This window comes from Trichoplusia ni, chromosome 4 (assembly GCF_003590095.1).
Source record: "Trichoplusia ni isolate ovarian cell line Hi5 chromosome 4, tn1, whole genome shotgun sequence".
NCBI lineage: Eukaryota > Metazoa > Arthropoda > Insecta > Lepidoptera > Noctuidae > Trichoplusia > Trichoplusia ni.
This window is the reverse complement of record NC_039481.1, coordinates 12,165,847-12,180,827: the sequence shown is the minus strand read 5'-3', so window position 1 is coordinate 12,180,827 and position 14,981 is coordinate 12,165,847. Positions and strand designations below refer to the sequence as shown.

General features: G+C 36.0%; 1 protein-coding gene and 1 non-coding gene across 2 annotated transcripts; one reads left to right on the top strand and one right to left on the bottom strand.

Moving 5' to 3' along the window:
* Positions 1-9,880: 9,880 nt before the first annotated feature.
* LOC113493040 lies at positions 9,881-12,978 on the top strand. Its single transcript, XM_026870821.1, has one exon. The coding sequence runs from the start codon at positions 9,965-9,967 to the stop codon at positions 12,779-12,781; it is 2,817 nt and encodes a 938-aa protein (XP_026726622.1). The 5' UTR covers positions 9,881-9,964; the 3' UTR covers positions 12,782-12,978.
* Positions 12,910-12,991, bottom strand: Trnas-cga. The gene has a single exon. It is a non-coding gene; the product is annotated as a tRNA-Ser (tRNA).
* Positions 12,992-14,981: the final 1,990 nt, after the last annotated feature.

The window sequence follows — 14,981 nt, the reverse complement described above, 5'->3', positions numbered from 1 at the left end:
ACTTTATTGCACATGAATACACACTTGGACAATATGTTCTTGGAAAGTGCAGTACAAAGGCGAGCTTAACCCAGAGAAAGGTTCTCTTACAGCAAACCTCAAAGTTATTGAGAGATTTGATATAGAAGAAAATCGAATAGCACAAACACGAAGAAAAATAATATTACTATACTAATTTAAAACAACACTGAAAATTCAGAAACATAATGAATACATACAATATTTATGGACCTCATTAAAATACTTGTTTGTATTCGCAGGTGATGCAGCCGCGCGCCTCGTGGCCACACACGCCTAGCGTCCTCTATTTAGAATTCGTATTTATTATTATTGTTTTAGTTTGAGAGTCCTATTCCAAGATTTAGCGCTGGCTTTGTTTAGCACAAACAGTGTCCACTTGCAGCTCGTCCCGCGGCGCGCTCACTTACATGTAATCCCTTTAGATTCATACTAAACACACTAATTATGGCCTGAGTATTATTTATTAAAGTATCCAGCTGAGCTAGAATTTTAGTCTGGATTCCTATATCAATAGGGAGTTTGACTATAAATACAGAGTATATTCATTAAAGAAATATGAAGATAAAACTATCAAAGATGGTGAAACGTGTGGAAGTTGGGCGTAATAACGACACTTGACGGTAAAAAAGTGTTCTTATAACACACATTTGATTTCAACTTCCTGACTTACGGCTAACGTACTTGTTGAATAAGTCATGTGTTGTCAAGTAGATACTATTTCGATAATTTTTGGACATATAAAACCACGTATTTCTACTACTGATAAAAATCTACCTGCTACGTCGAAATAACTATCTACTTGATTCGGTTTCTTTACTTATGGTCAAAAAAATAGTTTGAACATCCAAACCAAACGGATAATTTATTCTACCAAACAAGAAAACGATAAAAACACCTTTCAAATTGCAATATACTCAATACACGTTAAAGTAATCGTGAAACGGAGGAAAAACAGCGTGTGACGATTTCCGGGCCATTGGCCGCTGTGGCCCGAATGTCCCGGAAGTACGTAAGCGGCGGGTACGCCGGCTTCCGGCCCGCGGGACAATCCCGAACTTTCCAAATAACTCCGTGACGTTGACGGGACAAAAGGGATATTTTTGTGGAAACTGTTTATGTAACCACTACGCCTAGGTTAGTATTTTTACTTGTTTTTCACAGGTGCCATGACGATGGAATAAATATTCGTCACAGTTTTGTGCTCGTTTGTTTTTGTCTTTTATGTTTTCTATTGTGTGTTAAATTTGGAATTCTTTGTAATTCTGCATTGTACAAGCCCCATTCAGAGCTGAAACTTGGATAGGTACAATTCGTACATTTCCAGTTGTCGCATAAGTTTGGTGACGTTTCGGCGCACTAAGACTTCAAATGTTATCGAACGTTCGAAAACTTTAGAGCAAAATCACTCGATTCAAGGTATTCAAATCGAATAAACTAAAAACCTGCTTTCATACATTTCAGCCACGTTAAGTATCCGCAATTCAAACACTCAAATCAGTTACGATCATTTCTTCATCGCACATAACTTCGTTTCCTCGTTAAACTCATCCTTTGTCTAGAATTTCCATTAACCCGTACACCAGCACCTTCATAAAATTTATATCAACTTAACGTAACTTCGAGCTCCATGCATCAGATACTAAAATAGTTGGAGTTAGGTGATGGAGACACACGGACAGCGCTCGTCATACTTATTATGACCATTTTGAGCATATTGCACTGATATTCATTAAGTGTATATATTTGTTATTAATTTTGCCAACAAGCATGAGTGAATTATTGTAACTATGTGCTCCACTTGATACTTATTTGTAATTTTTCCTACCTATAACGTCATACGTATCTACATTGCTGGCGAAATACCACCAAATTATTTTTTGCATACGTATAAAATAATCATCAACATCATCTCAGCCTATAGCTGTCCACTGCTGGACATAGGCCTCTCCGTATGTTCTCCAGCGCGACCGGTTCATTGCCACCTGCATCTAAAGAGTATAAAATAATACTAGAAATTAAATTATAAGCGAATATTCAACATTCCATTGCATCTAAATTCCTCAAAATTCAATAAAAGAATCAGACCAATTAGCCAAAACCTCATTCCCAAACGCCAGCCTTAATTCATATGACACATCCTAAATTTCCAGACTCCACCGCGGAACAGTAAAATGCCGGCAGCCAGAAACACTTATACAGAACACAATTACAATAAAAGGTTTGAATGCACAGTTTGAGAGCCCGAAGTTCAGCAGCTCGGCACCGGGCCCCGCCGCAGAGGCACGGCGCGCGGCGCCACAGATATTGTATTCGTTTGTAACAAACAACTGTCATTAGAGCGCCGACACTAATTGCAAGTTGTATTTTGTAGTGTATGGTTTATGGCGGATCAGATGCCTGAAAACTAATCTTGGAATGGACGTTGAGTCGCAGTCAAGGTTGAGGACAGAAGTCCCACTGGTTGGAACATCATATATTTTAAATCTATTTATTTTTCATTAGCACACTTTGGATTAATATAACCTCAATTCAGGGCTAAACTGGTTTATTTGCTTTTTTATGATGAATTAATTCGTATCGCTCATAATCTAACTGGAATTATATGCGATTCGAATGTAGAAAAATCTTCAGAAAACATTTTTTTTATAAATCATTTACTTTAACAAAATATTTAGATGGAAATTAAAAAATATAACAATACATGCTTTCGTGATAAAACAATTAAGTTTTTAATTATTGAATAGGTCCACAGACATCTGATCCAGACACCACATCCACGACATCCTGAAACCATGTATTTATATTAAAAGAAAACAAGCATTATAAGTGTATTAATCGCAGTATTCATGTGTCTTTAAATTACGGTTTTTAATGTAAATGGGAGTATGTTTTTTATGTAGCTGATAAAGGAATTAGCTGTAAAGATACAATAATAGATACGAGTTTCCTGTTCGGCTTTAAGATTATTTTTTTATTAATTTATGTTGATCGGTAAAAACAAAAGCTGATGTTTTCCTGTTTCCTGTATTGGACTTTTATAAATAATCATAACTTTTAGGGTTTTGCACCCAAGGGTAAAACCGTGTGTAAAACGCACAGTTAGTATCGTCATATATAAGAAAGCTGCATATTTTTTACGACTTTAATATTTTGAGCCTATTTGTAAGGAAGTGTCACGAGTTCGGCTCGCATTTACCTTGTATTAGTTTCATTAAATGAGGTCTCAATTATTTTTTTATTTCCATATTATAGATTGCAAAATTACATTATTGTTGCTACGAGTATGTATAAGTTTAGTTTAAAGCCACGCCATCGTCAAACAAATTGAATAACAAGTATAAGTAATCCAATAATAAGCGCGTAGTGCACCCAGCTCCTTGTTAATGTGTTACTTTGTATCTCTGATCTGTGCGGTGTGTGGCGTGTACCACTTTGTAGGGAGCTTTCAGAAAGTTCATAGGTATTTAAATCGATCAGAAAACTTTGCCTTCAATTAAAAACATACTTTTTTAATTTTTTGTAACAGAAAAAATACCCTCATTGAAAAAGAATACATATCACCACTGTGGGGAGATGGGACATTCTTTTAAAGAATGCAACAACAAATCCGCTCCTGCCCAATGTGCAACCTGCAAGCGATTCAAGCGTAAAGGTGACCACCCTACTGGCGATGTGAACTGCCCAGCACGCAAATATGCAGAGGACAATTATATACACACGATAGATTATGAAGGCGCCTGAGAGCGCCGATTATTTTACTTGTAAGTAGCACTTAAACACTAGATTTTACTTCTCTTTTTGTATTAACTTATTTACATCTTAACGCAATGATAAATAATCTCTTAAGCGAAATTGATCATTTTTCCGTATCTGAAGCAATAATCTGCAATGTCGAAAACTGCAAAAAGAATATTCCTACTGGTGAAAAACTACTAACTTTCCTAACTCAGAATATTCGTAGTATAAGCCGAAATTTTAGTGGGTTTGAAGTTCTTTTACAGAACCTTGATATAAGCTGTGACATCATAGTCCTTACGGAATGTTGGTTATCAAAACAAATAGATAATTTGCCATTGCTAGATGGTTATACTATGTATAAAACCGCGATAAATGTCAATCAAAATGATGGCCTGGTTATATATATTAAAAATACCCTAAAAGTAGCAGTAGAAGAACCCTTATTCCAAGGCTGTAATAGCCTCTTGATTAAAATTAACCTAAACATAGTAGCATTGGCTATATATAGGCCACCATCTCAAAATGTTGATACTTTTTTAAACTCGCTTAGTATAATCTTAGAACAGCTTTCGTCTTATAATAATATCATACTTTTAGGCGACATAAACATAAACATTGTTTCTGGGAAAATTAACACTCATGCACATAACTACCTCAATATCTGTACATTCCATGGACTATGGCCAGTTCATGATTACCCTACACACCAAAGTGGTTCATGCTTAGATCACATATTTATAAAGTCTAAATTACCATCAAAAACTTATATTACGAATTCATCGCTTACTGACCACCAAGCAATATTACTAACATTACAAACCTCGTTACCTAGAAAAAACTGCATGCGTAGCATAACAAAATTAAACATGACGGCACTTGAAAACGACATACGCGACTTAAATCTTGACCGCGTTTACAGTTCTAGTGATCCAAATATTAGTTTGCAGTATTTTGTTGGTTCATTACAAACTTTAATTAGTAATAATACCTCTAACAAAATGATACCTAGAAAATACAGCAATATTAAGCCGTGGATTACGCCTGGCCTTGTCCGTTGCATTAGACATAGGGATAAACTTCACCAAAAGCTAAAACTTGCACCTGATAACGAGATGCTTTCCATTACTTACAAACGCTACAGGAATTTCTGTAATAACCTATTGAAAAAAATAAAAACCCAATATGACAAAGTTCAAATACAAAAAGCCGGCAAAAACAGTAAGCTGATATGGAAAGTTGTTAAAAGTAACACTTTCAGATCTAAGAAATCAGACTCTGCTCTAGAACTTTTAGCAACCGATGTAACTCCAATACTAGCGGCAAATAAAGTGAACAATTATTTTGTCAATTTGGGTAAAGATTTAGCTGAAAATTATTCCCGAAATTCTTGTCCACAAACTACACATATGTCGCCTAATACCTTACATTCGTTTGTGTTATTAGAGACGGACGTTAAAGAGGTTGTTAGTATTATAGATGGTTTAAAAGACTCTTGTGCCGTTGGATGGGATAACATCCCAAATAGCGTACTAAAAAGATTCAAGCACATAATTGCACCTCCACTAACTTACATATTTAACTTATGTTTATCGAACGGTATATTTCCTAATCTGCTTAAAAAGGCCTTAGTAACCCCAGTTTTTAAAGCCGGAGACAAAAACAATATTACCAATTATAGACCAATTGCAGTTCTATCAGGAATTTCTAAGATTTTGGAGAAAATAATTAACGTTAGGCTTATTAAATATCTTGAGAGCAATAATTTGCTTTCGGATCGCCAATTTGGCTTTAGATCAAAAAGATCAACTAACCAAGCGGTGCATCAGCTAACTAACTATGTATGTACAAGTCTAGATAAAGGTATGTACACAATGGGGATCTTCTTAGACCTTGCCAAGGCATTTGACACCATTGCTTGCTCTCTGTTATTGTATAAACTGGAAAAAATTGGTATAAGAGGAACACAGCTCAAATTATTCTCGGACTATCTTAATAACCGTGAGCAGTGCGTAAAAATTGGTCAATATAGAAGTGCGGGACTAAACAGCAGTAGTTACGGAATCCCCCAGGGTAGTATATTGGGACCTACTTTATTCCTAGTTTACATAAACGACCTGTGCAATTTGTCTCTGCAAAATGGTGTCATTATATCGTATGCTGATGATACAGCTCTTGTGTTCTCAGGTAAGTCTAAGGATGAGGTCTATCAAAATGCCCAAAATGGTTTTAATGTAGTGTCTAACTGGCTTAACAATAATATCCTAACATTAAATTCAAATAAAACAAATTACATGTTATTTTCAATGAGAAATAGTAATAAGTCGACTACTAACCTAAATATTTATGCACATAAGTGTAATACGAGCGCGTCCGCGGCGACTGCATGCGCTTGCCCTACATTAGTAAAAACTGACAATACTAAATATCTAGGTGTCACTATTGACAGTCACCTTAATTTCCGTAAACATATTGATTCATTATGCACCAGAGTACGTAAATTAATCTATATCTTTAAACACCTACGCAACATTGCAGACTTTAATCTAATTCGCCAGGTGTATATGGCTTTGTGCCAATCCATTCTTACCTACTGCATAGACTCATGGGGTGGTGCATCTAAATCTATTATCTTGCCCCTAGAACGTGCTCAAAGAGCAATCCTAAAGGTCGCCACTTTTCGACCTTTCAGGTTTCCTACTCACCAGTTATACAGGGAATGCAAAGTACTTACAGTACGCCAGTTATTTATTCTACATATAGTACGACTCCAGCATACTGAAATTGGTTTCAGCCCGGTACCTTCCGGCAAGAGAAGAAAGGATTTAGTTTGCACTAACCCACAAACGCAACATGCTTTTACTAACAGATTTTATGTATTTCAAGGACCCTATTTGTATAACAAATTTAACAGGCTACTTAAGGTATATAGTGTAAGCTTAAATAGGTGTAATAGAATGGTAACAGAATACTTACAGTCCCTCAATTACTCAGATACGGAAAAATTGCTAGAAATATTACAATAAACTGTTTAGCTTAGAAATTATAATAATAAGTACAGGTAATGTAATTAAATAATTCAGGACAGCTTGTCCTGCTTAGTCTTTTATAATACAATTAAGTGATAGAATTACATTAAAATATCCATCAATCATTTTTCTGCACTGATAACCCGAAACACAGGTTTAAAACAATCCTAGTTCGGGTGTCCCTATATTATCTTTAGACCATCCTTCTCGTATATTATTATGTTTTGGTGTAGATTAACTCAACTCCTATGATTATAACTATTAAGATATTTTACTGGTTTTACATCCGAGTCATTTGTATTCGTACATGTATTTAAGTAATGTGAACTATGTTTTTAATAAATATATTTTTAATTTTTTTTTTTTTAATATAAATTGAAAACTTAACATTGTATTTAACATTGGCTGCAGACTCAATATTTATAACGTTACCAAGTTACTTAAAACACAGGTCAGTTCGACACCGCCGCTGCGTCAGCTCATGATTTAGGACTCCGGTTGGGTCCCAGAACAAATCTTGCTATCTCGATAAATATGTTTGAGTAAACCATTATTAAATAAGTAATTACGAAATCACACTACTAGTAAGTAATTAAAAGAGTTTTTTTAGAGTGATACCAATAATTAAATCCCTCCTACGTCCCATGGCAGTCGTGGCCGAGCGGTTAAGGCGTCTGACTAGATATCAGATTCCCTCTGGGAGCGTAGGTTCGAATCCTACTGCGGATATATTTATTTTCAAATTATTATTTTTCCTACCTAATTTTTAGGATTCTTAAATTAACGTTGTAACCGGGATCGCTACACTGTTTTCGGCCAAATTTAGAGTCGAAAATAACTCAATCAATAAATTATTTAAGCATTGGCAATTTGTTCATATTCGAAATAAAACTTTTAAGAAACATAAGCCTAACGCAAACTGAAACTACCTCAAAAACATTTTATTGAATAAAACGTTATATGTAGCAGTAATAGGTCATAGTTCTCTCAAAATCAATCTATGGGCCTAAAATAGTAAAACCATTTCAAATCCAAAGTTAAGTAATAGTAAAAGAACAGTATTACAATTGTGAATTTACACATTGCCTTGAAACACTACACGCATTTCACTACGAGCAGTCTGAACAAAGGGACTAAATTGACATTAACAGTGGAAAGTCCTGTCAAAGGCAGGGGTTTTATTAAAAATACCTCAAATTCCATGGATGCCAAATTTATTTTTAGTATCGGGTTTACGTGTTTTTTTAATCAGAATATGCCACGGATAATACTCGATAGCATTGATTATTCAACTTTATTTTATGAAATTAATGAAAATGGATTAAAAGCTTTATATTTCAATAGGGAAATGACTTAAAATCTTCATTAAATAACCTGCAACAGTAAGCAACAAACAACATCCCTAATACGTTATAAGTTATAACAATTTATTTTTGACTTCTATATAAAAGCATGATTAACAATAACTTAGTGCTTTTTAAGTAATCGGATTATGTTATCCTCAATGTTATCTATGCATAAAACTCTATCCTGTATTGAAGGACTTAATGTGGACCTCATGAAAAATGATGCTTAAAACTATAACCAAGCCAGATATAGTAAAATGTTTTACAAGAATCACATTTTCGAAAAAGGTTAAAATAACAAGCGAAAAAGTAAATTATGAAAAACCCAATACACAAACTGAAATATAAACTTGATAGTCCTTTATCTGAATCCTGTAACATAGGTTTTAACTTTATACGGACATACCTAAAGTGGTCCTTACTAAACAAAAAAATGTAAAAAAATACATTACAAACTTAAAATATTACAAACTTAAAATACTTCAGTCTGCGCTCGCGCGTCATTGCGTGCGGTCGATGTGCGTATTGTGCGGTAGTGCGAACAAAATTTGTTAAAAAATGACTTGTAACATTGTGAAATGCAGTAACTGCAAAATAGTTATAAATGAAGTTTTATGCTTTATTCAAAATAAGGCTGAAGTGATGGATGAAGAGTCAATCGTCCGATTGTGTGTATCGGCGTTTTCGTCTCAAGAAATTGAAACAGCTAAAAATTTGTTATTTGATTCAGTGAATACCCAGAAGCGTAAAATAACGAGGAAAAATGCTGGTAAAAAGGAGAAGGACCTGTACGACATCTTATCCCTGTTTAAGGAAATAAATCCGGAGTTAACACCTACTTTTGTAGCTCGAGAATTACAAAAATTACCTCCTATTACGTTCGATCATATCGACGTCACAAGATTATTAAAAGATATACTGGTTTTGCAAAATGATTTGAAAATTGTAAAGGATACTTATGTCACTAAAGTACAACTTTCCGAGCTCAAAAGTAATTTCATATCAAATATTTCAAACTCGCAGATCTGTTTAAGCAATAAAAACGCGGGAGTCTCGAGCGATGTAAATATTTGTGATTATGACAATAGATCCGCTAATATCCAGCAAATCCCGCCAAGAACATCTACACCTGTTTGCATAGATAGCACACAAGCGTCAAATAATACCAGTGAGACGTTAATTCAAACTATAAAAGTCTGTGAGTCATTTTATAAGAATGAACGAACACAAGAGCAAGAAATAACCGTTCCCGCGATCGCGAATGAACGATCGTCCGTTCCGAGTACGAGTGCAACGTGCGAGAAAGAGACAGCTGCGACTGCGACTAAGCGATCGTCCGTGGCGGGTATGAGTGCAGCGTCCGAGAAAGAGATAGCTGCGAGTTTTTCAAATCGCAAAACGTTTGTTGAAATTATGCAAGAAGGTGAATGGAAAAAACATGATTATAGTGATGGATGGAAGACAGCTCAGAGGAAGAGTTTAAGAAATCGATTTATAGGTCAAAAAGGTGGAGCCGATATTGAATTAAATGCTAAATTTAAGGCGGCAGATTTGAAGATACCGATTATGATATATAATGTTAACAAAAATACCACGATTGATGACATTTCTTCATATTTATGGAATAGAACGAAGGTGCGAGTAACCTTAGAACCAATTTATATGAAAAAAGAAAAGGAATACAATTCTTTTAAGATCTTGGTACCTAAGCATAAGTTGGATATATTCATGGACAATAATTTGTGGCCTGAGGGGATATCTTTCCGTCGTTTTTATAATTTAAAAATGAGGACGGAGGGTATTGTTTAATATGTGAAATATTACATACTGTTGATGATGGATAAGAATTGTACCTTCATTAGTTATAATTGTAGATCGGTAAGACGATCTGTGGATTGCATTCGTGCATTATGTAAACAAGGTGATATAATAGCACTTCAAGAGACTTGGTGTATGCCCCATGAACTATCTTTTTTGGGAACCATTGATGACAACTTCAGCTACACTGCTACTTCTGCTGTGGATACGACATCGGGAATGTTGCGGGGGAGACCGCACGGAGGCGTAGCTCTTCTATGGAGAAAGAGCATCTTTCCAAATGTAACAGTGATACAGTGTAAAAGTGTACGTCTATCGGCTATAAAAGTATCGACTGCGACGAGCAGATCGTTTATTGTGTTTTCTGTGTACATGCCTGTGGACGTAACTGAAAATCTAGCGGAGTTTACGAGTTGTCTCGGTGAGATTAGTGCCATTATAGAGAGTTGTGATTTAGAGTCGATTTATATTATGGGAGATTTCAACGCGCACCCGAGTGAGGCGTTTGGTAAGGAACTTATAAACTTTTGTAGTGAACAGAAATGGATTTGTGTGGATCTTGAACGGTTAGGCATAACATCTGACACCTACACATACATAAGTGATTCGCATGGCTCTAGAAGGTGGTTAGACCACTGTCTAGTAACGGAAAATGCCTGGAGTACTGTAACTAATATTAATGTTAAGTATGATGTATATTGGTCTGATCATTTCCCTCTAATATTAAGCTGTAATATCAATATGATTAGCCCTAAGATAGTACATAGTGTTAGAGTTCCTAATAAAATAGTGTGGGGTACTAGAGATACAAAACAAATTGAGCAGTATAATAAAATATGTAATAGTTTATTTAGAGATTTAGATTATCCGACTGAGTTTACTGGCTGTGATGGAAAGTTGTGCAATAATGTAGATCATAAAGTGATAATTAGTAATATGTATAATAATATTGTGAAAATACTGAGGGAGGGGGCGGTACGCAGTTATATTCTTCACAAAAAGAAACCCCGGGTAATAGGGTGGAATAAACATGTCCGTAGTGCTCATGACCAGGCCCGTATAGCTTATTTGACCTGGATTCAGTGTGGCAAACCCACTATTGGTCCAATCTATAATAATATGTGCGAAACAAAAAGGGTTTTTAAATCTAAAATAAAGTGGTGCCAGAATAATGAATTACAACTTCAGGTGGACATGTTAGCCACGCATCACAAAGCGAAAGATTTTAATAGTTTTTGGAAACTTACGAACAAACTTGTGCCAAAGAATAGTTTACCCGTGAGCATGAATGGTATTTGTGATCATAAAGGCATCTCTAATTTATTTAAGGACCAATTTATGGTACAGCCTCAGCCCTGTAACATCCAAGGGGCGCTTTCTTCAAAAAGACCTCGTGCTGATACTGTCATGTCCGACATGAATACTTTGGTTCGTGCGAAGGATATTGTAGCAATAATTAATGGTATGAAGAGAGGGAAGTCACCTGGGCATGACGGTCTCAGCATAGAGCATTTGAGGTTTGCTGGCAAACATCTTCCGCGAGTTTTGGCGATGTTTTATAATTTTTGTATCAGCCACTCATATCTCCCTGATGATTTAATGAAGACGGTTGTTGTACCAATCATCAAAAACAAAACAGGTGACGCCTCCGACGGGTCCAACTACAGGCCCATTTCGCTAGCTACTATCTTAGCGAAGGTGCTGGACAGTCTGCTTGATAAGCAATTGAATAAGCATATGTCATTAAGTGACGCTCAGTTTGGGTTTCAATCCAAACTATCTACTGAGACTGCTATTCTTTGCCTCAAGCATACTGTTCAGTACTATACGAGCAGAAAAACGCCAGTATATGCCTGTTTTCTGGACCTGTCGAAGGCATTTGATTTAGTGTCATATGACAGACTATGGGAAAAGATGTTAGCAGAAACAACTGTGCCAGAGGTTACTATTAATCTGTTTAGGTATTGGTACAGCAATCAAATGAATGTTGTGAGGTGGGCAGACTCATATTCTGACGAGTATAGATTAGATTGCGGAGTCAGGCAGGGGGGTATAACCTCGCCAAAATTGTTTAATCTGTATATTAATGGGCTGATCGTTGAACTCAGCAAAGCCAATGTTGGGTGTTCCATCAATGGAAACACGACAAATAATATTAGCTACGCAGATGACATGGTTTTGCTGAGTCCTTCGATCAGTGCATTGAACAAATTGATTCGAATTTGTGAAGCATATGCGGCGGCTCATGGGCTCAAGTACAATATTAAAAAAAGTGAATTAATGCTTTTTAAAGCGGGCACTAAAAGTTATGACGTTCCACCAGTCCTACTTAATGGATCACCACTAACATGGGTCAAACAATTTAAGTACTTGGGTCACTGGGTCGTAGATAGTCTGAGTGATGATATGGATCTGGAGAGGGAACGTAGGGCACTGTCGGTTCGATGCAATATGCTGGCTCGTAGGTTTGCACGTTGTTCAAAACCAATTAAAAACACGCTATTCAAAGCGTACTGTCAATCTTTTTACACGTGCAGCCTATGGGTCAAGTATACGCAGAAGGCCTACAGTGCCTTACGGGTCCAGTATAATAACGGATACAGGATGCTGTTGGGTCTACCTCGCTTCTGCAGCGCTTCGGGGATGTTCGCAGAGGCTCGTATAGACGACTTTTTTGCCATAAGGCGAAAAAGAATTGCATCCCTATTGCGGCGGGTGAGGGATGGCGCTAACAGTTTTCTGGCCGTTGTATCTCAGGACATAAATAATGATATCATGAGGCACTGGATGGCTATACAAAAACCGTCGATTCTTGTTTTTAGCGTTAAGTGAGTTAATGTGTTCCTTAACAGTATTTAAATTGTATTTCTAAATATGGACTCTGGTTCGAAATAAAGATATTATTATTATTATATTATATTAAAAAAAAGCTCTTAAAAAGTCGCAAATCAAAAAGATTTCGCAGCCGGTAGGATTCGAACCTACGCTCCCACTGGGAATCTGATTTCGAGTCAGACGCCTTAACCACTCGGCCACGACTGCTTGTTGCAACATGTCCGAAAACAGCCTTGTGATTCAAAATTTGCATGCAAGTTTTTGCAATAAATTATGCAATCCAATTGTTATTGATCCGTAAATTTATATTGACCAAAAAGGGCTTAACAAAAGCTACATTTTGAGCATAAATATTTAGCAATTTATGGAATACAGTTGTCTTTTTAAATGTTTTCTGTATTTCCTACATACAACCTTAAGCTTTTAATGTGTTTCCGATTTGTGCTGAATGTTTTATTAGGCGGAAAATATTATTTTAAAATAAAAGGCAAAATTGTGTTTATGATGAAAATAGAAAAAAAGATGCTGTATGTTAAAAAAAAATCTCGGAGGACCACATATTCAAATTATAAGTGATGTGGATAAATTTGATAGTGTATTGAGTTTATTAGATAGGCACATTAGCTGTCTGCGAGAACGAGGGTTTCCAGAAACGATTCTTACGTTACCTACCTCTTTGAATCCTAAGTAACACAAAAATGTACCTTCAGTGAAAAACAAAAGATTAGCTTTGTCCTGTACAGGTTAACAATAGAAAAGAAGATCTCGTCTTTTTTTGTACGCGTTCATGAAAAAAAACGGATATATCTATGAACTTTTTTGTTTCGAGCAAATAGTGCTTCTTTCAAGTTGTCTATCAACAACAATTGGAGTTAATAAAAGACTCTCTTATTCTGAAACCAACCAATAATAAGATATAAATTTATTTTACAAACGATCTAGTCCAAATCTAGGTGGGTACTTAATTTAAGTAGTTAACACTAAAATACTCAAGCAAACAGGTTCAAAAAGCAACTCCTAGATCCCGGCATTAGCATAGAGATCGATGGGGGATTTGCGTCGGTCCGACATTCCCGGGCTCCCGCAAAACACTCCACCCGGTACCTAAACTCTAAGTTTTCCAGATAAACCAGTTACGAAATAGAAACTCGGATTTATTAACCTGTTTCCTGCTATGTACGGATGTGGAAAATATTTATGTTTGCTTCTAAAATGTGTTTTACGTAGCGTATGTTGGAAATCATTTAGTGTAAAATAAATTTCACAGTTTATGAGACATTTAATGTGTAGGTATTATCTTCTTCACTGAATAGTTGGACATCTGATTAACAGACTGGCACTAACTTCGTAGTAATCCTAAGCTTGAGGGCGGCAGATAAATATCAGGTAGGTGAGACCTTTACGGGCTCTACTGATTGCTTTAAAAATAACCAATAACAAATGTTATTACAGATTATTTAACGTGAATGTGAAATAGGTATATTATATCACGTCATATGATATGTCAAAACACTTGATCTAGAACACAGTTCGATTGCTAGAATGCTGCTTCGTAAACATTCTCGTACAAGTTTTAGTCATCTTTGGAAGCATCTTTCATTTCACAATTTAGACGCTACTTTTTGACTGTTTCACATTACAGGCAAGGGTTTTCCCATAATTGTAAAATAAAAGTTACGCAATTATACAATATGTGTATAATTCGGCTTTCTTTCTGTTAAATAAATATTGAGTTCCATCATTGCAAAACACCAACGGATCACAAAATGAAAAGAAGTATTTAAAGTTCGTTAGGCGAGTTCATTAGCCCCGCACATAGTTTCGCCACAAATAAACAATAAAGAGAATTTCTTAAAGCCGGTCCGGGTTAAATACGGCGCCTTGGTACGCGAGCGCATATTTTTGCCGGAAACGACCCGCGACCTACGAATAAAACGTTAGTTACCCCTAAATGAGCGTTATTGCAGCCATTTCGGACCCCTAATTTGCTGTTATAATTCAAAATTAAAAAATCCGGCCAAGTTAGAGTTCTTGTGCATTTCAGTGTTCCGTGTTTGGAATAACATTTTTTAGTATATGGGTGTGGGACGTAAGACTGGATGTCGGACTCACAGAAGCAATTTTGGTGGCAAAGCTTGGCTAGTCCGTGCAGCATTATAATATTACGTTAGCAGTCATTTTCTGTTAGGTGCCTCAG

Coding starts and splice junctions, on each gene's coding strand:
- LOC113493040 (XM_026870821.1), top strand. CDS start 9,965: ATGATGGATAAGAATTGTACCTTCATTAGTTATAATTGTAGATCGGTA.